Genomic DNA, 26,177 nt, shown 5'->3' on the forward strand with positions numbered 1-26,177 from the left:
TAGAGGCTGGAGATTTATTCCCACTCACCACTGCACCCAGTTCTATAAACATTAAAAAAATAACTCTATAAAAGCATGTTCTTCACTCCTTTTCAAGACAGTGGTGGTGGCAGAGAATAGGCTTCAATATGAGAAGAGAACAGGCTTCAATACAGAGAACCAGTTGTACCAAACCAAACCAAAACCTGCTCAAAACCAGCCACAACACGGGTTTTTCCCCTAAAATTCACCTATTTCATCCCTTCGGGGGGTTGAGGCTCACCCAGAGTTGTTTCTTCCCCTTGTGCAGATGTTCAATTAATATCAGCAGCCAGGATATTTTGCAGGTGCATTTTTGCTCATGGGATGGAAGACTGGAGCAACCCCACCTGGGAATTCCCAGGAGTTTTCTGAGCCTACAGGAGGGTGTCCCCAAGGGGAGATAATTGGTGACCAGGAAAGGAGGTGACAGGTACATCCAGTGAGGTCAATCACCAGGGACTGGAAGAAATCAGGCTGAGAAATATTGCCAAGAGTTCAGGACTTGGGTGTCACAGCAAAAGGGGGAAGAGTTTTCCGAGTGGGAGGGAAATAAATCCAAGTCAATCAACTCAGTTGCTTTTCAGAAAATGAAAAAAAAAAAATCACCCATGAGGAGCAAGGGGAGCACCAGCCTCATGCAAAAAAAAAACCCACAGAAAACCTGTTCCTTTAAAGGAAACTTCTAATCTGAAGTCAAGTTAGCACTGAACTAATTGGGAAATGCTCATTTATCACAAAGCTCTCTTGGGAACAACCCTTGAAGGCAAATGTTCACCCCAAGTTCTCCTTTCAGCCATAGGAGAGACAGAACTGACTGGCCAGGAAAAGAAAAGCAATAGTTTAAAGGTTTGTTGGCTTTAGAAAACCCCAAACCTTTAAGATTACTCGTGTACAGACACAATATCCTCAAGTTCAGTGTTTTTAAAGCAAAAGGCTCACACATCTGTTACAAACACACATTTCCCAAGTTTCAAGTATATTAAAAAAAAACCTCAAAAAATTCCAAACAATCCAGAAAGTGTCTGTTTGCCTTCGTTCTGGTACCTCTGAACAGGATAATATTTTAAATTAAACCTGGCGACCCTGAAAAATTCACTCTCAGGAGAAGGCAGAACTTCAGTCCTTAACCATAAATGATTTTTTTTCTTTTTTTTTTTTTTTTAAGAAATATTTCCAATGACTTACTGTCTACAAGGAGTGAAAACTCCACTTGACCAGATTAAATCACGAGGGGCTTCCAAATGAACATGATCTGGGCTCTGATTGACTCACGGGAGAGTGGGAAAAGGGAACGTTTTTGAACACGTGGCAAATCCTGAGGTGACAAAACCCAAACTGTCCCCGGGCTGGGTGCAGACATTTCACTGCTTGGCTGATTGTCTGCCTGGCTTTTTTTCCTGCTGGCCTCTTCCACTGCCTGGAATTCCTCTGCCACGGCCTCCAAACACACCTGTGGAGCAGAAAGGAAGAGCACGGATGTAACAGCACCCCTGGCACACAGTTATTCTTGTTTTACCCAAATAACATGATGATTTTTGAGCTTTAGAAGCAGAAACAGGACTTTTTGACTTGTCCCTTTCCAGTCCCAGACCTGTGTTTAAGAGGTGGACAAACTTATCCCTGGTGTGGTAATGTCATGATTGATGGTAATGTCGTGGTAAATTGAAGTTTCCTCTGAAAAATGGAGCCAAGGAAGCAATAAATTTAAAATCCAGGTACCCTGAGAGCTGTGAGGGCCAACAAAAGCTGGACAGAGCAATCCATGGCTTTGGAGAGGGCACAGGACAGCAGGAGTTGGGAGGCTGTAGTGAGATGAGCATCCTCATACCCAAAAGCTGTGACTGTCACAGGAGCTGCTGAGCTCAGATTTACCCCCAAAATAGGGATAAATCAGGATGTGGATCCACCCTGCCAGGCAGAACCCAAAGGAGACTCAGTCCAAGCACCAGGCTCAAGAGCCCTCAGTGGTTGCTTCACTGAGGAGACGTGATTAAATCAAAGGCAAAATATAAATTATTCCAAACCCTGCAGTGCTTGGGATGTTCCAGCTGCTCCTGGAGCGAAGACCAGGGACTTCTGAGTTTGGCAAGCAAGAAGTCAAAGAGGATGGATTACCAGTGTCAGAAACAATAACCCTTTCAACTGTGTGCACAATTACAGCTTCACTCCTGCCTGGTGGCCTCCCAACAAAATTGTCCTGCCTGGTTGTTTTGTTGGGTTTTTTTTTTCTTTCCCCCTCCCCTTTCCCTCCTCCCTTCATGTCTCAGTAATGAGAGCCAAACCTTTGAGCTAATTAGCAAATGCTCGAAAATATTCCATCAGCGAATTCAAGCTGCACATGAAAACAGCAGGAGCTCCACCTCAGAGCTCCAGCTCTGCTCCTGCTCCACCTCAGAGCTCCAGCTCTGCTCCTGCTCCACCTCAGAGCTCCAGCTCTGCTCCCCACAAGGTGGATATTTCCGTATTTCCACGGCAGAGAAAAAAAAAACAAAACAGCACCGTGAAAATGTTTATCCGAATAACCAAAAAAACCCCAAAAAAACCCCAAAAAAACAAAAAACAAAAAAACAAAACTCCCTGCCAAGGGCTCTGGACACTGCAAAGGGAAGGAGGGGGAAAATAAAGGCGCCTTCAGATTTGTAAAGGTCATTTCTTGCCCGCTGGGAGCTTCCAGGAGGGAGCAGGGATCGCGGGGATTTGGGAAAAAGGAGGCTCTGGGAACCTGGTGTGATGGCTCTGGGTGGATCCCACCTGTCCTGCCAGGATTCCTGGCATAGTCAAAACACAGGCAGGTCCTTAAGGGTGCTGCAAAAAAAGGCTTCACCCCTCGGTGTCCCAGTGCCCAGGGCTCCTTTTAAAACTGAACTCGGGATTTTAAGCTCTCCCCCGGGGCTCTGAGGTGACCACAAACCCCCAAAGGTGTGGCACGAGGGGGTGAGCAGGAAAGGAGAGAAATGGTTCTGGGGCTTCCAGTGGGATAATTTAGAGGGTGGGGGGGGGAGGAAAAAAGAGCATCGTGTCCTCCAGCTGAAGTGCTCCGGGATCCCTTAACCCCGTGAAATAGGAATGTTGTTTTGGTGACCTATTTCTTCTGAAGTGGCAACTTCCCCTTTTATCAGCAACATGAATTATTCATGTGGAGCAGGAGGAACACAAACCCTACAAACCCTTCAGTTTTTTGTTTGGGTTCGTGTTTTTTTTTTTTTTTTTTAAATATAAATAAACTGACAGGAGATCCAAAGCCCCCTTTTAATGGGAGGGAAGACGATTTTTTTTCTGTCACTGCCACGGGCTGTATTTGCACTGTTCTCACCCCGAACAGCCATTTGTTTCCCATCCCCCTGGACTTGCTAAGCTGAAAAGTTTTGTAGGGCCCTGCTGCCAAAGGAGCCAGGAGGGGTAGAAACAATCACGTTCAGACTCTCTTAAGCTCCTGCCCAACCCCAGAACCGAGGGAGGCCCATCCCTGGCACGGATCCTCCCCAGGCCCATCCCTGGCACGGATCCTCCCCAGGCCCATCCCTGGCACGGATCCTCCCCAGGCCCATCCCTGGCACGGATCCTCCCCAGGCCCATCCCTGGCACGGATCCTCTCCAGGCCCATCCCTGGCACGGATCCTCCCCAGGCCCATCCCTGGCACGGATCCTCCCCAGGCCCATCCCTGGCACGGATCCTCCCCAGGCCCATCCCTGGCACGGATCCTCCCCAGGCCCATCCCTGGCACGGATCCTCCCCGTGCCTTGGCAGACGCTGCCCTTACGCACTCGCTCGACTGGATCCTGCACAGGAACAGCTCCAGCTTCTCCCAGCCCCAGCCCTGCCTCTGAAGCCGAGAAGCAGGAGCTGATCCTTGCACGAGAAGTAAAATTCCCAAGGCAGGGGATCCTGCTCAGCCCCTCTCCCAGCTGGGAAACAAAGGGGATCGTTACCTCGTCCAGCTCCTCCAACCCCACGGCCCTTCTGTTGCTTCTGCTGTTGCATCCCACCACGGCCCCTGCCCTTGGACACCACCTCCTCCTTCACCATGTCAATGATTTCGTCGGGGATCCGCAGGTATTTGATGGTGCTGCCACGGATGTAGCACTCGGGCATCCTCCAGAACTTGTCTCCATCCTGTTGGGGAGCAACACGCTAAGACACGGACAAAAAACGGCACTTTTCTGTCACTTTTTAGGGCATTTGAGCGTTTCCATCACTTCTGGAGAGAGTGAGAGCTCCACCAGTCTTTGCTGAAAGCATTATTTGTAACCAGCTGTGAAAAAGGGGGGCTTTTCCTCCCCAAAATACAACCCGGGCCCACAAACAACTGTAGTTTCAATTTTGGAATTTCACGGAGGATTCTGAGTTGGGACCCACAAAGATTTAGTTCCACAACTACCTCAAAGGCTCACAGAAAATGAAGGAAGAAGAGGGTGAGGAAACAAGCACCTCCTTCCTTTCTTGTACAAGAAGGTAATTGAAAGTGGGACTAGAGAGACAAACGTGGGGAGTTAAAATGCTGATGAACAACCAATTCTGGGAAGAAAAAAAAGGCAGCTGTGGCCAGGTTTCTCCTCCAGCTGGGAGTCACCCCAACCCTTCACTCCTCTGGGGTGTGGAGGGAGCAGCAAGGCAGGTCTGGAGCCAGCTGGCTGTGGGGTGTGAGCCAGCTGAGGGGAAAAAAGGAGCTCACCCATTTTACATTTATTACAAAAAAAAAAAGTCTTCAGGTGCACGGTTTCGAAGCAGCCACCTCTGGATGCTGCTTTGAGTCGTTTCAGGGTTTTTCTGGGATACAAAGGGCTTCCCCCTAGGACACAACCCACCAGGGAGCGAGAATCCAGCACTGAAGCTGAACAACAACTCTCTGGCCATGATGTAACTGGGAGGAGGGACAGGGACCCGCCTCGTCCTGCTCCAGCACCGCATTCCCGGCTCCGTGGGGGTCTGGCTGCAGCTGGGATCCCTCCAGCCCAGCCATCCTCAAGTGGCACCACGTGGAAGAGGCGTCTGTCGTGTCCCAGGAGAGGAGGAGAAACCAGAACGCCCCGTTCCTCGGAAAAGAGGATAAAAGAGTCGGTTCCCCCCCCTCCTCCTCCTCCTCACCCCGCCCCGGGAGTTATTTGGGGCAGCTCTGCCTGTACAGACAAGTTCAGGACAAGACAGAGAGCAACAGTTCTCTTCCAACAGACACCCGGCAAACCCCACCCTGCCTTGGATCTGCCTGCCTGCTCCTTGGCTCGGGATGCAGGAAGGGATGGAACCAGGCTCCAGGCTCCTTCGCTTCCTCGTTCCGGCCTCCCCGGAGTAAACAACCGGCTCCCGGCTCGTTGTTCCGTGCCATCTAGTGGCCAGTGCCACCAGTGCCACCAGTACAACCCCACAGCTCCACGTTCGTCCGGGATTTGGGGGGGTTCTGGCGTGTTAAGGTGGGCTGAGACTGGTGAGCCCGGCTGCTCTCCTGGGTCAGATCACGGAATCAGGGAAACACAGACTGGTTTGGGTTGGAAGTGACTTAAAGCCCATCCAGTTCCACCCCCTGCCATGGGCAGGGACACCTTCCACTGTCCCAGGTTGCTCCAAGCCCCATCCAAGCTGGCCTTGGACACTTCCTGGGATCCAGAGGCAGCCACAGCTTCTCTGGGCAACCTGTGCCAGGGTCTCACTACCCTCCCAGGGAAGAATTCCTTTCCAATATTCCACCTAAACCCACTCTCTGAGATAGTTTGAAGCCTTTACCCCTTGTCCTGTCACTCCAGGCCCTTGGAAATAGTCTCTCTCCATCTTTCTTGTAGCCCCTTCAGGCACTGCAAGGCCACAATCAGGTCACCCCAGAGCCTTCTCTTCTCCAGGCTGAACAATCCCAACTCTCCCAGGTTTTCCTCCCAGCAGAGCTGCTCCAGCCCTCTGATCATCTTGGTGCCTCCTCTGGCCTTGTTCCAACAGGTCCATTCCCTCCTGGGTGATACCTCCAGGTCACCCAGAGGGAACAAAACCTGAGCTGCTGCTCTTCCCAGGCAGAGCACTGAACCTTTGGAAGCGAATTTCCAAGGAGAAGGACGGTATCACCCCTATCATGGGCTTGGCTGTTACCTCCTCTAGTCCCTCTCCTGCTAAATTCAACTTGTCCCACCATGACCCAAGGTGCATCCACAAACTCCAAACAAAATTCCACCCCAAAATTCCCTCCCAAACCTCGTTCAGGGTGTTTGCTCTGTCACACTGATGTGACACCACTCCAAACTCCTGCTGTGGAGACAACAGGGACTGGGGGGTTTGCAGAGAGATTTTTGGAAGGACAAGAGCTCTAGTCTTTCCCATGGAGCTCTGACATTCCAGGGCAGGGGAAAGAGCAGTGACAGCCTGATAACCCTCCAGCTGCCACTTCCCACAGCACACAGGGAGCAAGACCAGACCTTTCTGATGGAGGTTAAAGCCCAAAGCACAAATCCCAATCTCCTGGAGCAACTCTGGCCAAGGGCAGAAGTCCCAGATGGCCTCAGAATGGGTGAACTCCTGGGTTGGATGTGGAGTGAGAGGGGGAGAGGCAGGGGGAGAGAGGGGGAGGGCATAAAAGTGAACGTGGTGTTTGAGGCTGCTGGGGCAGCACGTGACAGGGGAAAGCTGGGGTTTTTTGGGAAACCCAGCTCAGGATCACGGTGTGTGGCCCCCAGACCCTCAGTGAGGGACCTCCAGATCCTCCCTGAGGGGAGTGAGGGACCCCCATCCCCTCATTCTGTGCTGTGCAGAGAGTTCACCCCGCCCCAGCATGCACCTGAGTGTGCTCCTTTGTTATGGATCTTATAATTAACTATGTTAAATTTGCATTTTGGGCAAATTCCACAGGAGCAACAGCCTCTGAGCTACAGCAGAGCTGGCCTGGCTGCAGGGACAGAGGTCAGGACCCCTTGGGGACGGTTCCTGGGGGGCACAGCAGGTGGGTGACCCCTGCCCAGTGCCGGGCACTCCTGGAAGCCTGGCTGGTGGGTGACCCCTGCCTGGTGCTGGGTGTTCCCCATGCACACAGAGGGTGATGATCCCTGCCCGGTGCCAGGGTGACCCCTGCCCGGTGCTGGGTGTTCCTCATGCACACAGAGGGTGGTGATCCCTGTTCGGTGCCAGGGTGACCCCTGCCCGGTGCTGGGTGTTCTCATGCACACAGAGGGTGGTGGTCCCTGCCCGGTGCCAGGGTGACCCCTGCCCGGTGCTGGGTGTTCCCCGTGCACACAGAGGGTGGTGATCCCTGCCCGGTGCCAGGGTGACCCCTGCCCGGTGCCCCGGCCTTACCCGTGACGTGCAGATGACCTCCCGCAGGTTGATGTTCATCCAGTTGTCGCAGCTCACCAGGTGCCCGTTGTAGGTCTCCCCGTTCTTCAGCTCCACCAGCTGCGAGAGAACACGAGTCACGTGTGCCGCCGGTACCGGGACCTGCCCCGGTGTCACCGAGGCCGGGAGGGGCGGCGGGACCGGGGCCGGTACTCACGTACTCACCATGGGGTGGTTCTGCGCCGTCTTCAGCAGCGATAGAGGCAGCTGCGAGCGGAACAGAGGAGAGAGGCCTCAGGCACCGAGCGACACCGGGGGACCCACCGGTGCACCGAGCGGGGCATCGCGCAGGGGAGAGATGCCCCAGGCCCTCCCCGGAGCTCCAGCCCCCTCCCCAGCCCCGCACTCCCCCCCGGCTGTGCCCCCCCGGTGCCGTTGCCGGCGCTCACCATCGTGCGGGTCCCGCGGAGCCGCCGCCGCGCCGGGCGCTGCCGCTCAAACCGCCCCCGGCTCCGCGCGGGGCCAATCAGCGCGCGGCGCGGCCCCGCCGCGGCCAATCAGCGCGAGGCGCGGCCCCGCCGCGGCCAATCAGCGCGCGGCGACTCGGCCCCGGCCGCGCCGCCCGGGTCCGGCCGCGCCTTCGCGGCGGCGCCGCCCGGGACGGGCCCGGGCCCGGGCCCGGGCGGGAGGGACGGGACGGGCCCCTCCGGTACCGCGCGGTTCGCGCTCCCGCACGGCCGCGCGGGGAACCCCCGTGGGGCTCGGGATGAGCGTTTTGTTCAACCAACCGCCCCCCCGCCCGCAGGCCCGTCTGGGGTTACGGTGACCCAACCCCTCCCCGCCTCGGGCTACGGTGAGCGAACGGTGAGCGGGGAAGGGCTCCCGGGGCCGTCCCGCTGCGGGACTTCCGCCGCGGCGGCGGAAGCGGCGGGCCCGGGCGCTGCGGGGCGGGGCGGGCGCGGCGGGGCGGGGCCGCGCTCAGTGCGGGGCGGCGGCGGCGGGACGGGACGGGACGGGACGGACGGGACGGAGCCGCGATGGAGAAGCCGCGGCGGGCGGTGGTGGTGACGGGTACGGGGCGGCTCCGGGAGGAGGGGGGGGGAGACGAGATGGGGACCCCTTCCCCGAGGTTAAGAAGGAGCTCAGGGGGGCAGGTGAGGGACCCCTTCCCCGAGGGGAGAGGGGCTTGGGGTGGAGGGTAGTTTTGGGGACCCCTTCCCCGAGGTGAGAAGGGCTTGGGGAGAATAGGTGGGGGACCTCCGCCCGAGGGGAGTGGGGAGCTCAGAGGAGCAGGTCAGAGACCCCTTCCCCGAGGTGAGGGGGGCTTGGGGCGGAGGGTTGTTTTGGGGACCCCTTCCCTAAGGTGAGGGGCGCAGGTGAGGGACCCAACCCTTGGAGGGGAAGTGGAGGAGGCAGATGAGGAGGGGGTTTGAGGGGAGGGTAGTTTTGGGGACCCCTTCCCTGAGACTAGTGGGGCTTGGTGGGGAGAGTAGGTTTGAGGACCCCTTCCCTGATGTAAAGGGGGCTGGGGGGGAGGTAGGTGGGGGACCCCTTCCCCGAGGTGAGGGAGGGGAGTGTGTGACCAGGAGCTGGGGGGCTGCTGTCCCATCGGGATGTGACTGAGGTGGGGATGGAGAGGGGGAAGCTGTCCCTGGGGGGCTGTTTGGGGGGGCTCTGCCCTGTGTGGGGTGATAAACAGGAGCCCTGGGGGTGGAGGGCAGGGTCTGGGGGGTTTTGGGGGCCGCACTGCTGCGTGTGAGGGGTGTCAGGAGCTGGGGGGGATCCCGTGCTGAGGGGCTTTGCAGCAGCTTTCCTAACACTTGTGCCCAGGCAGCGGGGACCTGGATCCCCCTTTTCCATCCCTAAACCCCCTCCAGCGGTTTTGCTGGTTGTGGAAACACGGGAGCCGAGCCTGCCAAGGAGCAGGAAAAAAACAATTTAGGGGCGCAGGGGATGGGATTTGCTGGCTGACCACCCCCTCCCCAGCCCCCGAGGGGTGGAAGCTGCTCCCCAAATCGCCCCCCTCAGCACGGCAGAAGCCCCCGAGGGAAGAATAAGCCAGGGAACGAGGGGCCCCGGCGCTGTCAGGCTCTTCCCCGGGGTACAAAGGCCGCTCGGGGTGATTTGTGGGTGAGGCCGTTCTGTGACAAATGGGGAACTCGCCTGAAACTATTCAGGTTCTCCCCCCCAGCAGCCCAAGTTGAGACCATTTGAATGGCGGGGGCTCGGCTGGGGCGGCTGAAATCGGAGGCCAAAAAGTGTCTTTGCAGGGAAGAGTCGCAGGAGAGAGGAGGAGCAGGTGGCGAATCCTGCCTTTCCCAGCCCCAAATCCAGCGCGGGGCGGTGGTGACTAAACAGAAAACGTGTGTCAGGGAATGTTCTGCTGCTCTCAAGGCTTCTCCGGGCTTTTTTTTTTTCCCCCTCCCCGTTTTCAAGGGAAGTCTGGTTACAAAACACAGCGTCAGCTCTGCCCCTCTTTGATAATGTCACCGATGTCACGTTAAATTCCCTTTAAAAGCGGGGATGGTGTCGTGTTCCCCGATCAGCTCCTGAGGTTGTGCCGGCCGAGGACGAGTGTTATTTGTGCACAATTTCTTTTTTAGAACTCGTTAAGGAGATAATCCCTGCAGCTGGTTTACTGCTAATGAGCCTTGGAGGGCCCTGGGGTGGATGTGCCCACAAAGTTCCTTATCCCAGGATAAGGGATAACTCCAGGGATCCGGGCAGGGGATGAGTCACAGCAGTGATACCCCCCCTTGTGCTTGTGCCACTTTTCCCTTTGGATTCGGGGCAAGGGGATCACGTTGTGTGCCTGAACACCTGTAGAATTTCAGCCTTTGGGTGGCTGGCTTGCTAAAACACGTATTTTATTTATTTTATAAGATTATTGCACTTTATTCAGGAATTAAACCCAGCGGGCTGCGGTGTTTGTTTTCAGGGAGTTGTGCAGGACTCGCAGAAACAGCTGAAAAGGCATTAATTTGCCCTCTCCCCCATGCTGCAGTCACAGATTGTGTTACAGCCTGGGGGTTTTGCTGAATGGGAAAACACACCACCACTTTGATTCTGTGGGAATATTTGTTTTGGGGAGATACCAACGTTGGGGTTTGATCCATGGGCGTGGACGAGCCAACGCCGTGTGTGTGAATTCCTCGTGTGCAGCATCACCCCAGCCTGGCTGCTGATGGCAAACACGGCATTTCCATTAAGGTGTCACTTAATATTTGTGGTCCCTCTCGAATCCTTTCAGGAGCTGGGCAGAATTTATGCCTCCTAATTGCATTAAGCTGGGAGGGCAATGCTGACATTGTAAATTAAAGTGTATCGACATTACGCCCAGATAAATTGCTCAACCTTTGTGTGCTTGCTCAGGAGAAGATGTTATGGATCACCAGTTAACTCCAAAGTTATCCATTAGGAATTTAAGAGGTGGTGAGGAGGTATTTTTGATAATGCCATGGTAACCTTTGCTGCTCGGGGTAGGTGGGTTGTGAACAGCCCTGATTATTTCCTTAATAATTTCCTTAGTAATTAAGTGCTGATGAAGATCTTGGAGAAGATTTGAGCAGAGAAGAAACATTTGAGAAAGGCTGGTGGAGGCATCTGCTGTGGGTCAAAGCAATCAGGAACAGAAAAATCCAGTCGTGATTTAATTCCCTGACATCGAGTCCTCTGCTGATAACAAGTTCTCTTTGTTAAAAAGTTCTCTTTGATAACAAGTTTTTCTAACCTGGACAGGAAGGAAAAAAAAATCTTCTTCCCAAATGTCTGTTGGGGGGAAAAACAAAGGTTCTTGTGGGGCAAATTCTTGGTTTCCTTCCCTGTACAAGGTTGCAGTTGAAATATTTCAATGCAGGTGTCTCGTTTTGGTGCTTGGATGTAAAGAAATAAGGATTGGGTGGTAAAAGTGGTTGGTTGTTTTTTTTTTTCAGGATATCTGGAGTCAAAGCTGTGAGAATGAACTTCACCAGGGTGGGTTTTTTTGTTCTCTTGCAGGGTTTGGGCCCTTTGGAGAGCACGCTGTGAATGCCAGCTGGATTGCAGTGCAGGTAACCCCTCAACTTCCCTCTCAGCACGTTTCAAAGAGAGAGCAAATCCCTACAAATTTGGGTTTTTGGCTCTTTATAACTTCTAACTTCTTCCCAGCCTAACTGAGAGCAGCTCAGTGCAGATATCCAGATGGTCAGCTGGATAATGTTTGATTCACTGCTCAGGGGACAATCCCTTGACCAGTAGAGTTTAATGAGATTGAGTTAATTTAGCTGAGGCAAGGAAGGAATTCCCAGCTTTGAACCCTGTTAAATGGGGCAGGGAGCCTGGAATCTTCCTCTGCCCTGGAGAATTCAAAATAAACAAACCAACCGAGGCCAGAAGATTGTTTGGATGTTTTTCCTCTCGGCTCTGACTTGAAGCTGGGTGAGCTGGTTCACCTTTAAACCAAGTCTCATCCCTGAGGAGACTTTCAGCTGGTGGTTTTGTGGAGCTGAGTGTGAGGAAGGTAATTCCAAGGCAAAGCAGCCACTGCTCCCTCCTTTCTCCCCTTGGATCACCCCTCTCTGATGGAGTTGGACCTCTCTGGGGACAGGAGCTGCTGGAGCAGGTCCCACCTGCTCAAAAATAAATCAGATTTATCCCTCTTGTAACTGTGGATCTGCCCAGAATCCTGGGATATCCTGAGCTGGATCCACAGGGATCATGGAGTCCAACTCCCACCCCCAAATATCCCACCCTGTGCTGGGAGTTCATCTGTGTGACACTGAGACCTCACAAATGAGGCAAGAAGGAGGAATTAAGCTCTTTCCAGTGGAATTAAGGTTTCTTGCTGTAAAAACACTCAGTGAGGGAGACGGTGCTGCCACATTATCCCACTTCTTTGTCACTTCTGGCCGTGGCTTGTGCCAAAGCTGCTGGGAATTCCAGGGTACCTTTTAGTACAGTTGCCCAGGGGAATTAAATCTATTTTTCTCCCCAGCGTGTCTCTCTCTCCCCTTCAGAGCTCTGAGATTAATATCTGCTTTCGAATGCTTTTAAATTAAATCACAAACTCTAATCAATTCCAGCCAACTAATGTCCAGCTGTCTAATGTGTTGGCTGGTAGGAGAAGACAAAACCTTTGCCTCCAAGAGCTTTTTTTTCTTTGGGAATGAATATATTTGATTTAGGGTTGGTTTGGGGGAATATGCAGGCTGTGGATGGGGAAAAAAATGCAGGATATTATTAAAATTCAGGAGTGAGGAGCATTGATTTGGCTTGTTCTTGCTTGTGTAGTGGCAGCTGTTGTAAATAGCTACTTTTATTTTAGAGGAGACAGACAAAAGGGTGTTTCTGGAGCAGGAGGAGTGGTGGGTGTTGTGATGTTGCTTCCAAAAACAAACCTGAAGAGAAACAGCACTTTGTTCCTTCAGGGCACCAGTGGCTGCTGGATGGAGACACCACCTGCCTTTAAAAATCCATTTTTAGGGGGCTTGTTGGCTTTTAAAATTATAAAACTCAGTGTTGGGGGTGTTTGGAGAGAACTTGGAGTTGGGGGTGTTTGGAGAGGAGAAAATGTGGAGTTGGGGTATTTTGAGAGGAGAAAGCTCAGAGTTGGGAATATTTTGAGAGGAGAAAACTTGGAATTGGGGGTGTTTTGAGAGGAGAAAACTTGGAGTTGGGGGTGTTTTTAGAGGAGGAAACTTGGAGTTGGGGATGTTTGGAGAGGAGAAAACTTGGAATTGGGGGTATTTTGAGAGGAAGATATTTGGAGTTGGGGGTATTTTGAAAGGAGGAAACAGAGTTGGGGGTGTTTTGAGCAGAGAAAACTCAGAGTTGGGGGTGTTTTGAGAGGAGAAAACTTGGAACTGGGGTATTTTGAGAGGAGAAAGCTCAGAGTTGGGGGTATTTTGAGAGGAGGAAACTTGGAATTGGGGGTGTTTTGAGAGGAGACAACTTGGAACTGGGGTATTTTGAGAGGAAAAAGCTCAGAGTTAGGGGTGTTTTTAGAGGAGAAAACTCAGAGTTGGGGATGTTTGGAGAGGAGAAAACTTGGGGTTGGGGGTATTTTGAGAGGAAGATATTTGGAATTGGGGGTGTTTTGAGAGGAGAAAACTCGGAGTTGGGGATGTTTGGAGAGGAGAAAACTTGGGGTTGGGGGTATTTTGAGATGAGAAAACAGAGTTGGGGGTATTTTGAGAGGAGGAAACAGAGTTGGGGGTGTTTGGAGAGGAGAAAACTCGGCGTTGTTGCCGTCGGAGCCCCCAAGTCGCGCCTGTGCCTGCAGACCCCGGCTCGGAGGAGGCAGCGGGGAGGATTTGCCTTCCCTTCCCCTGTCTCAGCCCCCAGAGGCCCAGACAAAAAAGGAACAGCATGTCTTTGAGCCCGGGCGAGGTGGGCATTGTGCGAGTTTCAGACGGGGGACTTCATGGAGCGGAGTGGACACAAAGGCGTGTCTGAGTTCCCGCATCCCAGACGGTGTGATCTGCATCTTAATAGAAGGAAAAAATCAATTAAACAATCTTTGGAAAAATCCTCCTTCCTAGCCTTGAGGGCTTCGGCTGGTTCTGGTTTATTGCAGCTTTTATTTCTCCTGCATCCTGCTTTTTTCCCTCCCCTCTCCGTTGGTGTTTTTGGTTTTATTTGGATTCTTACGGAGAACACGGACACGGGGTGTCTTTTCCCTGGAACTGCAGCGAGCTTCTGGTGTAGCTGTTTGGCTTTGAAGGCTGATTTTTTTACACATGGCCACCTTAAATAGTGGCAGCAGCAATCTAATAAAATCCTGAAGTGAAACGTTTGAAGGTTTTCCATCCCTGTCTAGTTTTTTCACACACAGGGGAGAGATTTCCCCATAAACCCAGCGGGAAGAATAACTTCATTTTAAGGCTTCCAGCAAAAATCCTCCTGTATTAACGTGGATTTGCTGTTGAGTGTTTTCATATTTTTAGTATTTCATCCGAAGATTTATTATTATTATTATTATTATTGTTGTTGTTGTTGTTGTTGTTGTTGTTGTTGTTGTTTTTACAGCTGCAATTTTTTTGCTTGGGAGGGACCTTGGAGAAGAAATGAGTTTTCTGCCCTCCCTGGTGTGACTTTAGGTGTAGACACAGGTGTGCCCTGTGGGATGTGAAGCTCCTGGGCTGCTGCCTTCATCCCCCCCCCGAGGAGCTTCTGGAGGAGGAGGAGGAGGAGAGGTCAGAGTGGGTTTTGACATCAGGAAGGACAATTGCTGTCAGGGTGTCTAGACAGACCTGATAAGGATATTAGAGGCTCACAAAGAGCAGCATTGTGGAGGGGTCAGGGAATCGGTCACACATGTTGGGTTTGCTGTATTTGTCAGGTAGACAGGGCTGGGGGGGGAAAGAAGTTGTTGGGGGGGGTGAAGGAAGGAGGGGAGACTACAAATATCTTCATTATCGAGCGCTGGGTTTGGTTAAAACCGAGCTGTGGGTTGGTAAAGTTAAGGTTTAACTGTCTGGAGGGAGGTGCTGGTGCCTCTTCCTCCTGTCCATGCTGTTTTCTTTTTCAGCCAGTAAAACTTTTCCACCCCCAGATTCATCCTTAGGAGCTGTTTGGCTCCTGATCCTTCAGGAGCATCACTTCTTGTTAAGAGAGGTGGTGATGAATCCTGAGCAATTAACACCCCTAAAGAGGGTTTATTCTCCTGACTGGGGTTTGTTGTAAACTCCTCCTTTTACAAACACTCCCCTCACAAACCAGGGAAGGGTTTGAAGGCAGATTTGTTGTAAAGGAGCTGTGATGAACCATCACTTCCATCCATCTCTGGTAATGAATGTCTGAGTGTGCCAGACACTAATCAATACAGCAAGGCTTTAATATCAGCCTTGCCCTCAGAGCCAGAGCCAGTGATTTATCATTGTTGCTCCTATCTGCTGGCCTGTGAAAAGTCTCACTCTTGCCTTTCTGGGTGTTTTACTTAATCTTAAATCTTGTTACACCACCGTGGTTTTGTCCCTACAAGTGTGAAAGGGGATTTTTTTTTCCCTCTGTAAAAAAACCCACTCGTGCTGATAACACAGAAAAATGATACTAAGGCACTGCTCATGTTTATATAGAGGAGGGGTAGGATGGTGTGGCAGTCTGAGCCACATTAGAAATCTAAAATCCAATTTCCAGGCTCCCCCCTCACCCCTTCCCACCTTTGGGGGAGGCCAAAACCTCAAATCATTTCGACTGCCTTTAATTTTTAATTTTTAACCTCGGGAGGAAACACAAGGTTTGGAGTGAAAACAGCTGATCTGCACTTCCTTGGCCTGAAGTTTGCAAGCAGGAAAAATAAAAGCACGGGAATTGCTTCAAAGAGCAGCTCGTGGCTCTTGATCAGCAAACCTGAACCTGAATTAGAGGTGACTTGGTCGTTCAGGAATATTTTGAGGCGCCCTTTGATGGTTTGGTGGCTCTTCTGTTGCTGTTTCTGCCTCAGAACCCTGAGAACAACTGCAGGGGTTGGTGAGACACAGGCCTGGAGGTGAGGTGTGAGAGCACATGGCTCCTTCTGCCCTCAGGGAGGAGGAGGCACCTGGAGAATCATGGAATCATGGAATGGTCTGACTTGGAAGGGACCTTAAAGCTCATCCAGTTCCAACCCGCTGCCATGGGCAGGGATGTTTAAGATCCTGCTGGAAAAGTGCCTCCTGGTGTAGCCTGGCTCCTAAATTTTGGGCTCAGCTGATGATTTAGTTTGTGAGCATTTTTCCCTCACGCCTCAGGCCGTGTGGGTTTGTCCTTGAGTTCTTGGAAATTTGGGTTTGGTGGCTCTGAAAGGTTCAGTTCTGCGGTACCAGATGAAAAAAACGTCCAACTGGAGCTTTGCTGGTGGGACTGGAGTGTCTGGGAGAAGCATCCAGAACCAAGGGGAGCTCCCAGTGTTGGGATCAAACAGTGCTTTCCAGTCAGGAATGCTGGTGGCAAAGAAACCATCCTTCTCTCTGGTTTTAAAGTCCTTGCAAGGTATCGAACTGACACTTTGTGTTTTAAAGGGTTTAAAGGAAATTGGCTCCGTGGATTGCCAGGATATTTGGGATGTTTTCATGTCACAGAGGGAGAAATAATTCACTGTGTGAGTTGAGTCACCAGTGCTGTCACCCAGCCCTGAGAGCTCTTTATCTGGCGACAAATGTGAATTTACTCTCCAGGCCAGCACGGATGATGGATCTGATCCTTCCAGTTCTGCCTTCTCCACTAGTCACTCCTTGGAAAAAAAAAAAAGAAAAGCAGGGATTATGACTCTCTCCCTCTATAAATAACAGAGCCAACCTTTCCTTGGAGTGTGGGTGTTGCTGATAACTATTGTCAGTTAAATGTTGATGTCTTTGTTCACACACATCAGAGCCCAACAAACGGTCCTGTGGGTGGAACTGTTAACACAGGTGGAGAGGTGCCTTTGTTGTTCCCATTATGGTTTGGGGTTTTTTTTCACAGTTTTAGCTGTAAACTCCCTCCAGGTGCTGTTTACAAGTTTATACAACCCGGTGTAAACTGACATCGGTCTCTCGCTCTGCCATTAAACCTTCCAGAAGTAAATCCTGTGCTCATCTCCTGTCTGACCACCTTGGGTTTTGTTGCTTTCCTGGTGTCTTTAGGAGCTGGAGAAGCTGGGGCTGCGGGATGACGTGGATCTGCACGTCTACGAGGTCCCTGTTGAATACCAGACAGTGCAACGACTCATTCCTGCCCTGTGGAAGAAGCACAGCCCCCAAGTGAGTGAGTAAAGGCAGGAAAACCACCCAGCAAAGGGTTGAAACCTACAGTGAGCATCATGTGAAGTCCCAATTTTAATGTCTTCTCTCAGACTGGTGGTCCCTGGGTGGATCTTTTCATCTTTTGTCATGAGAACATGTGAATTTGTGGGGTTTTACAGCTCAGAGTGCTCCAATTCCTGGGAGCAGTCGGTGTGAAGAGGCCACTGCAAAGGGCTGTCTAGACAGCCCGTGGTTAGTCTGTGCCACCTGGGCTCCTCTAGCAGCTGTGAACGTGCCAGGGCTGGTTTTTACCCTGATTAAATCCCAATTTGGGTCAGGAGGGGGTGAAACAAGAATTGTGCGGTACTGAACCCCTGATAAAGTGCCTGATGCTCCTGGAAGAACTCCTGTAACAGCTCCAGCATGAACTGGGAATAGAATCGTGGAATCACAGGATGGTTTGGGTTGGAAGGGCCTTAAATGTCATCCAGTCCCACCCTCTGCCACGGGCAGGGACACCTCCCACTATCCCAGGTTGCTCCTTTGATCCAGCCTGGCCTTGGACACTTCCAGGGATGGGGTGGCCACAGCTTCTCTGGGCACCCTGTGCCAGGGCCTCACCAGCTTCCCAGGGAAGGATTTCTTCCCAGTATCCCATCTATCCCTGCCATCTGGGATCACAGAGTCCAGCCTATGACCAGTCACCACCTCGTCACCCACAGAAGAGCTCTGGGTGCCACATCCAGTGCCCCGGGCAGGGATCACGGATACCCGGAGTTTGGAAGGCTCCCACAAGGATCAGGCCGTCGCTTTCCCACCGTTTTGGGGTTGATCCAGCTCGTTTCTCTTCCCTTGCAGCTGGTGGTTCACGTGGGAGTGTCGGGCATGGCCACGACCGTCACCCTGGAGAAGTGTGGCCACAACGTGGGTTACAAAGGGTTGGACAACTGTCGGTTCTGCCCGGGCTCCCAGTGCTGCGTGGAGGGGGGGCCAGAGTGCATTGACTCCATCATTGACATGGACACAGTTTGCAAGAGGGTCTCGGCGCTGGGGCTGGACGTGGCCGTCACCATCTCCAAGGACGCCGGCAGGTACGGGATGCCAGCGATCCATGGGGACAGTGTGTGGAGTCATGGAAGCCTGGAATGGGTTGGGTTGGAAGGAGGGTCTTAATCTCATCCAGTCCCACCCCCTGCCACGGGCAGGGACGCCTTCCACTAGCCCAGATTGCTCCAACCTGGCCTCGGACACTCCCAGGGATGGGGCAGCCACAGCTTCTCTGGGAATTCCATCCCAGTCCCTCCCCACCCTCACATGGAGGAATTCCTTCCCAGTATCCCCTCTGGCAGCAGGAAGCCATTCCCCCTTGTCCTGTCCTTCCATCCCTTGTCCAAAGTCCCTCTCCAGCTCTCCTGGAGCCCCCTTAGGCCCTGGAAATTTGGTCACATCTTAACACCATCATATCACCACGTTCATGGAATCAGAGAATCCCAGAGTGGTTTGGGTTGGAAGGGACCTTAAAGCCCATCCAGTCCCAACCCCCTGCCATGGGCAGGGACACCTTCCACTATCCCAGGTTGCTCCAAGCCCCATCCAAGCTGACCTTGGACACTTCCAGGGGTGGGGCAGCCACCACCTCACGTGAACATGTCCCGTGTGTTCCCTTCGTGCTCAGCTCTTGAGGCCCCTACAGTTCATACACTTGTCATGGAATCACAAGGTTGGAAAAGCCCTCAAAGATCATCAATTCCAACCATTCCCCCAGCTCTACCAAGGCCACCACGTGTCCCCAAGTGCCACATCCATGTGGCTTTTGAGGTCTCCCACACCTCACTTCTCACGGGGTTGGCAACACCCCCTATTTTTCAGTGGTCACCCAACCATCAGGGATATAAAAAAACAGTTCTTCATGTTTTATTTTTGTCTTATATTTAATTAGAACAATCTCAGACTCACAATTCCAGGCTTGTATTTCGCTTTATCCCACTAAATCCCGCTGTTGTGCTGATCCACAAACGGCTCGTCCTGGCCTGTATTTGTGTGATTTTTTGGGGTAAATAATCCCTCCTTTTGTGTTTCAGGTACCTCTGTGACTTCACTTACTACACCTCCTTGTACCAGAGCCGTGGGAGGTCGGCGTTTGTCCACGTCCCTCCGCTGGGAAAACCTTATTCCGCGGAACAGCTGGGCCGGGCCCTCCAGGCCATCATAGAGGAGATGCTGGATCTCTTGGAGCACTCCGAGGACAAAATCAACTGTCAGCACGAACACTGAGCGTGGGCAGGGAGGCCATCCTGGTATTGCACTTCCGAAATTTTTCCCCTGTTGCTGAAGTACTGGGGGAAAAAAAAAAAAAACAACAAAAAAACCCACAAAACCCGAGGCTGAGACGTTCCGGACCCAGAATTGGAGATTCAAAAAAAAAAAACCAACCCTGAACAAACAAACAAAAAAACAACAACAAAAAAAAGGAAAATTCCTCTTCTAGAAATGGACTTTTTTTTTTTTTTTTGTGAGTTTCAGCCTTGGCAACAAAGGATTCAAACTCTCTTCTTTCAAGACACCTCGTTCCTGAGTGACTGAAGTGTGTGTGTGTGCTGGGAGCTTCCCTGTCAGCCAGGGGACGGAATCCGGCACGGATACGGGAAGTTCCTCACCTGGACTTGGCCTTCAGGTGCAGGGAATGGATAACTCAGCCCTCTGCTGGCTTGTCTCTGAGTTGAAAGGTTTGCTTTCAGTCAGTTTTGGGGTTTCTTTTCCCCCCCCTCCCTCTCTCTTTGACCCAAATTAGAAGGTAAAAGTACACCTGGAAAGAGTTGGGATGGCGTGGGACTGCCTTGGAGAAGAGTTTGGTGGGGGATGAGGAGTCTCCAGTTGCTTTGCTGAAATGGGGAATTATTTTAGGCACTGACTCCTCACCCCACACCCTCCAAACATCAGTGGGGTCTCTGTGATGTGCTGGTTAAGTGTAGCTGCAGGTAGAAGGGCTCTATTTGGGTTCCTGGAGCAGGATTTGGGTTTTTTGGGGGCCAAACTCTCGGCAAATATTCCCAAATATCTTCTTCTTTTTTTTTCCTGGCTCCCTCTTGGCCACCTTCCTCCCTCAATCAACCTCAAGTGGACCTCCTGCACCAAACACCTCGTGAGTGTCCAAAATGAACCATCAGTGGTTAAAGAGCTTTGCCAAAGGCCACTTTCCCCACGGGACATCTTCATCCCGGCCTCTTGGTGCTCCCTGTTTGGTTTTAAGGCAGAGGTTGAGTAATTTATAACTTCCTTAGTTAACAAATTTTTTCCCCCGTCATTCCAGTGATGTTTAACCCAAATTTTGAGTCGCCGCCTCTGGTTTAGAGGAGGTATCAAAATACAGATTAAAACACGTCCTGCCAAATCCAGTCCCAAATCTCCAACCTCTTCCCGCCGCCTGGAAAGCCCAGGCAGTGGTTTGAAAACAAGGAATTTTGCTTTGGGTGAGGAAATTCCAGGCTCTTTCCCCCTCTCCTAGCGGGAGGCTCCGAAGTGCTGCTGCTTGTGTGGACTTTCCCAGGAATTCTCTTTTGGGGAAGGGCACAGGCAGGATCTGAGCAGGGCTTGAAAAGTGGGTGGTGCCTGCTGGTCACGTGTGTGGAGATTTTGCTGCCAAATCACGAGATTCCAACAAAAACCAGAAAGATGTTGCAGCAGGAACAGACTCCAAATTGGTGGTTGAGGACCAGTCGAGCTCCTCGAGGGGCCTTTTAAATGAAAGAAGTCTGTGATTTGATTAGTACTTTTACAAATATATATATATATATATATAAATCAACTTTTTGAAACCTTTTAAAACCCCTTTATTTTAGTTTTTCCAACGCTGACTGGCTCTGTTATAGTATCTCTCAGTGAGAGCTGCCCTGGACTTGCTGTTTGCCAGGAAAAAATAGGATGGCAAAGGACAAAACCACTCCTTGTAACCCTCGAGAGAGAGGACAAAGACTTTTCCAACTGCAAGAACTCTCAAGGGGGCACCTGTGGATGAAGAGTTTTGGGTAGACCCAGGGAAAATTCCCTCTGTTTTCCCTCTCCAGGCTCAATCAAAGGAATTCTCCTTCCAATGGAAATATTCTTCCCCTTCAAATCCGAGGTAGCACTTGTCAGACTTTTCTGATTAGTAATTTATTCTATTTAATATTTTGTTGAAATCTTCGTGGTTTGATGCATTTTATTTTTATTTTTTTTGGTGATTAGTTGAGCTCCTTATCCCGTAGGTTTATCCCTTTATTGGTGGGAAGTTTTCCTCCTGGGTGTTTCTTAGCTGCTAAACTTGGGAAAGAGGAGTATCCACGTATTCCAGGAGCTTTGGTGATGGGGTAATTCCCAGTTAAACTATTTAATTTTCCCTGTAGCTGTGGATAAAATGGGAGGATCAACAGATTGGTGAGGCCACAACAGAATTCCAAGCGTGGAGTTGGAGCAGGAGCGGGAAGGGCTGGTTGGAGCTGAGCTGGGTGGGCTCTGTGGGGGATCAGTGGGATCCAGGTGAGGTGTTCCCTGTCTATCCATGTCTCCTGGGTCTATCCATGTCTCCTGGGTGTTCCCACACCCTTTGGAGCCTCGGAGATCCCGCTGGTGGCTCCAAATCCGCCGGCAGGGAGCACAGACAGCAGCAGTTCCGTGGGAAGAGCTTCCCACACATCCTGTTCAACACCTATAAATATTCCTGGTTTGGGGGCTCTCTGCTATTCCAGGGGAAAATCCGGAGCCAGTTTCCGTGCCTGCTGCTGTCTGAGGACCACAGTGCTTGGCCTTGGATGTGTCAGCCTTAAAAATCCCATTTTTTTTTTTGGGAACAGTTCGCTCTGAGCTCTGCTCTTGTGAAGCTCCACGAGATCAGTTCCTTTAGGAAACATAATTTATTTTATACTCTTTTTTTAGGGTTTTTTTTTTGAGAATTAGTCCTGAGGTTGTGTTTGTAAAGGGTGTCGTGGTCATAGAGAAATTTCCTGTAGCGAAACTTGGGGCAAAAATGGCATTAAACTAAATTTTATTTCATCTGACCTAAATTAAATACTATTTTTGGGGGGGGGGCCGGGGGGGGGTTTCAAAGCTTTTTTTGTTGAATCCACCAAGCTTTTCCTCTATATTTTTCTTTGGGAATAGGATGTCCAAACTGATGCAGAGCTTCAGTTTGTGTAATCCCATATTCGCTCCCTCTTCCAGCTCCTCAATAAATAGGATTTGCTGATTTGCACTGACTGGGAGACCTGTTGCCAAGCCCAAAAAAAAACTTCCTGCCAGTGAGTGAAAGGGTAGGGAATTCAGCACAGGGGGAATTCACCCCCTGTGCCTGTGACTTGGAAAATGGGAGAGCCGGTGAAATTTTGGGATCGTGCGACTGCAAAATTGGGGATAGGGAGAAATGAGGGCTGAGGATATTTGGTGTGGAAGAGAGAATTTAGGGAGGTTCCACTGGATGGGGGTCTGATGTCATTTATCTGGGACTGGCCAAGGTGTTGGGGAGGTTTGGGGTGACAGTTGGATCGTTCCGGTCGTTAAACGCTGCCGAGGATTTTGAGGAACTCCAGGTGCTCCTGAACATCTTAGTTTGGTGGTGCTGCTGTCAGGAGGTGAATTAAACGTGGGGATCTGCTTTATAACCACGGGGGAAAAAGGGAATTGTGAGCTTGGAAGGTTCTTTTCCTTAAGGATTCACATGGAACTCTGATCCTTATGGATCCCTCCCGCCCTGAGCGATCCGGGATGTGGTCGGAGGGTTTTTTGTTTTACCTGGTGCAGAAGCTGTTTGTGATCCTTTTTGGAGAGAATCTCAAAACCTGGCAGCAGTTCACCTCATCTGGAGTATTCCCCAGCCTGGTTGTTTCCTCCCAGACGTGGGAGAAGGTGGGAAAAGGATGGAAAAGGTCGGGAAGAGGGTTCGAGGTGTCGAGTGAGGTGACATGAGCAGCCAAGAACTGCTGAGCTTCCAGAGTCCTTCCAGGAGGGAGAGACCTGGCTGGGAGTGTTCAGAGTTTCAGACTTCACAAAAGCTCTGCTCTCACCCTGAAAAGGGGGGAATTTTTGGGATAAATGCTTCCTTGGAGGTGGTGTTTTGGTTGGAAAGCTCAGCCCGAAGGCGTTGGGGGATTCCCACAGCAGGAAAAGATTCCCTGAACCAGAGCTCCGAGCTGAGATTGGAATTATCATCTCTGTAGGGTTTGTGCTGTGGAAAATCAGGTGGAAAAAGGGGACTTTGTGTCCCAACTCACCTGGAATCAGGTGTAGATGTAGCATCCAACCTCTCAAGCAGGCAATATTTAACCCCAAAGGGGATTATTCCAGGGTTTTATTCTGGAATAAAAACCCAGGAGCTTCCAGGCCTGCACAGACAGCACAGGCTCCCAGTGTGGTGTTGGTTTTGGTAAGGAAAAGCCTAAAAAAAAAAGTTTAAAATCCACTGAAGTTTCTCAAATAATCTTGAGTTGAGTTGGAACTGGGTGATCTTTGAGGTCCCTTCCAACCCAAACCATCCTGGAATTCTCTGACCCGTTGCCCTCGTGGGTGGATTTTTTTATTTTTTAATATTTTTTTTGTGTGTATGTGTGTGAGATGGAGAAAAGGAATTGCAGGAGGAGGAGGAGCTTCTTCAAACCAAAAAAAAAAATGGGAAAACCCTGGAAATGAGGAACTCTGTGACTCCCCACTGCCAAAGCTGCAGCAGCAACGACGCTCTGGCCGTGGTGGTTTCCTGGTTTAATTGGTTGTGACTCGGGAATCTTTTTGAATTTCTCCTGGATTTCTGGCTCCAACAGGTTCTCAGACACAGCTGCTGCAGGAGGGAGTGGTGCTGTCTGAAAGCTGCCTGAAAATCAGGATGTTTAGACATAAAAAGTACTCGGTGTGGGGCTTTTCTTAATTCAGATTTTCAGATTTCTCCCCCAAACACACCGCAGACAAAACCATCAGGATTAATTTGTACAGACCCTTTTCCCAAAGTAACTTCCTCCCTTTTATCTCCTTCCCTTTAATACTTCATCCAATAATATTTTAATGATTTTAATTTTATTTTAACGATAGGAATTTCAGAGTTGCAAAGGCTCTTTATAACTTTATTGACTTGGATAACCCCCCCCCCCCGTTGTTGATACCATAAATACTCGTCTTGATGTAGATGGATTTGTTATTTTTGCACCAGAATCCCTAATTTTTCGCAGTATAAAGTGCACTTTTTCTTAAAAAAAAAATACAAAAAGCTTGTATTCCTGTCTGATGAGTGTCTTATGTGCTGAAAGTGATATTCTGCCAAAGCTCCAAAGCTGAGGATGTTGTTAATTCTTCGAGGTATTAATTGGAACCTGAGACCTGCTTCTGCTCAGTCTTTATTTTGAGACAAAAGCAGAGAAGGAAATGCCTCCCCAGGGACAGGAATTAAAGATAGGAAATGAAAAACTATCACTGCCCTTAAAACAGAACTCTGTGGTACTTAAATCCTTAAATACAAAACCTTCAGGTTTTTCTCTTGCACCAGCTTCTTAAATCACAAAATGTTTACTTCTCGATGATCAGGGAGTGCCTTGTCCTGTGCTGGGATGGATCAAATCCCCCGAGGTGGGTGGGAAAGCTGCTGGATTGGTGGGAATCCCCGTGGTTCCTGAGGATGCCCTTCGGAGATGGAGCTTCCAGGTTTGCTGACACACCCCCAGGGGCCTGACCAAGGGTCCCTTCTCATTTTTGGCTCGGGGTCGGCCCAATTCCTGAGGTTTTTTTTTTTCCTGTGTCTCCTCTGAGTGAGGTGTTTGTCCCCCAGTTGTGAAACCCATGGTGTACCTCAGGTGTTCTCCCTGCCTCGTGCTTGTCAGGACTCCTGGAGCAACAATTCCAACCCCCTCGGGGCTCCCGTTCTCTCCGTGTGTTCTTGCAGTGCCTTGTAAACCCCAAAACCCCCCCCCGTGTGTCACGAAGGGCTGTGTGGTGAGGGACCAGCAATGTGCTCTCAGCTTGTACTGCCAGACTGGACTTTGTAACTGAGGATTTAAACCCGTGTTTCAAAGGAAATAAAGAGTTTAACTCTGACTCCACCGTGTTGTTTTTCGAGGTTACGAACCCCTTCCCCCTGTCCCACCCTAAACCACGTCCACGCGTCCTTTAAACCCCTCCACGGGGATGGAAGTGCTTTGCTGGCTGTTTTAAGGGTTCTCTCCCTGGTCCTGCTGCCACTGGGCCTGACTGGGAGCAAACTGGGAGGGCTGGTGCCACCAGATGGTGCTGCCATACAGGCACGTTGTGCTTGGTGTCACCCCAGAGTGGGACAGGGGGGGTTTGGGAGGGGGTGACCCCCTGCACGGATCCAGGTTGGTCCAGGACATGGGGAAGGTAAAAAAACACCTGGACAGCTGCACCTTGATCCGGGACAGGGGGAAGGTGCAACACCTGGATGGCTCCAGCTTGATCCAGGACAGCCAGAGGTGCAACACCTCCACAGATCCAGCCTGATCTGGGATGTGGGGCTGGATCCTGGAACCAGGGTCCTGGAACCAGGGTCCTGGAATCAGGATCCTGGATGGCTCCTGGTCGATCCAGGACAGGTGGAGAGTGCAACTCCTCCACAGATCCAGCCTGATCTGGGATGTGGTGCTGGATCCTGGATCCTGGAACCAGGATCCTGGATGGCTCCTGGTTGATCCAGGGCAGCCAGAGGGTGCAACCCCTCCACAGATCCAGGTTAATCCAGGACTTGGGGACGGTCCAACCCCTCCACAGCTCCAGCGTGGTCCTGGGGGCTTCTCCTGGTCCTGACTCTCCTGATGTTGCAGAGATGGCAGGAAAAGGTGCTGGTTTGTGCCTGGAGGGGGGGGATCAGAAAGGAAAACACCCCAGTTCTTCAGGAATCTCTGTTTTTCCTCTGTCTTTTTTGTGGGAATGTTGGGGTTTTTTTCCTGAGCTGCCACGGTGATCTTGCCGGGTTCTCCAGCCTTTTCTGGGAGACAGAGCTTTTATTCCCCCCACCAACACCCAGCACGTGCTGGGCACTGGGAATTTGGGATCTCCCTCCCAGGTGAGCCAGGACTGGAGCTCCTAATGACATCACTCCCCTTTTAATTCCCTTTATAAGGTGATAAACGTTTCCTGCACGATGCTCCCGGGGGTGGTCATGTTTCGGGCATGTCACGTTCCGGGCATGTCATGTGTCCATGAGGTCATTTTGCAAACAGCTCCCTGGAGGGACAGATCCAAGGCTTTGCCGGTGCTCAGGAGGC

General features: G+C 51.3%; 2 protein-coding genes across 5 annotated transcripts; one reads left to right on the forward strand and one right to left on the reverse strand.

Moving 5' to 3' along the window:
* LSM4 (LSM4 homolog, U6 small nuclear RNA and mRNA degradation associated) lies at nucleotides 1-7,805 on the reverse strand. The gene is made up of 5 exons (XM_064637367.1): nucleotides 7,717-7,805; nucleotides 7,493-7,534; nucleotides 7,289-7,387; nucleotides 3,952-4,135; nucleotides 1-1,471 (listed from the first exon to the last, which is right to left on the reverse strand). The coding sequence occupies exons 1-5, from the start codon at nucleotides 7,717-7,719 to the stop codon at nucleotides 1,383-1,385; spliced, it is 417 nt and encodes a 138-aa protein (XP_064493437.1). The 5' UTR covers nucleotides 7,720-7,805; the 3' UTR covers nucleotides 1-1,382.
* Nucleotides 7,806-7,946: 141 nt separating this feature from the next.
* Nucleotides 7,947-24,993, forward strand: PGPEP1 (pyroglutamyl-peptidase I). Of its 4 annotated transcripts, none has more exons than XM_064637359.1 (5): nucleotides 7,947-8,120; nucleotides 11,264-11,316; nucleotides 16,849-16,965; nucleotides 17,806-18,038; nucleotides 19,029-24,993. In XM_064637359.1, exons 4-5 carry the CDS (start codon nucleotides 17,833-17,835, stop codon nucleotides 19,219-19,221), a joined length of 399 nt encoding a protein of 132 aa, XP_064493429.1. In that variant the 5' UTR covers nucleotides 7,947-8,120; nucleotides 11,264-11,316; nucleotides 16,849-16,965; nucleotides 17,806-17,832; the 3' UTR covers nucleotides 19,222-24,993. The 4 variants fall into 4 exon arrangements, with proteins under 4 accessions (XP_064493429.1, XP_064493431.1, XP_064493430.1 ...); XM_064637361.1 differs by having other exon boundaries at nucleotides 8,024-8,131; nucleotides 16,849-16,969; XM_064637360.1 differs by having other exon boundaries at nucleotides 8,024-8,131.
* The last annotated feature ends 1,184 nt before the right edge of the window (nucleotides 24,994-26,177 follow it).

The sequence above is a fragment of the Pseudopipra pipra genome, chromosome 27 (assembly GCF_036250125.1).
Source record: "Pseudopipra pipra isolate bDixPip1 chromosome 27, bDixPip1.hap1, whole genome shotgun sequence".
Classification (NCBI taxonomy): domain Eukaryota; kingdom Metazoa; phylum Chordata; class Aves; order Passeriformes; family Pipridae; genus Pseudopipra; species Pseudopipra pipra.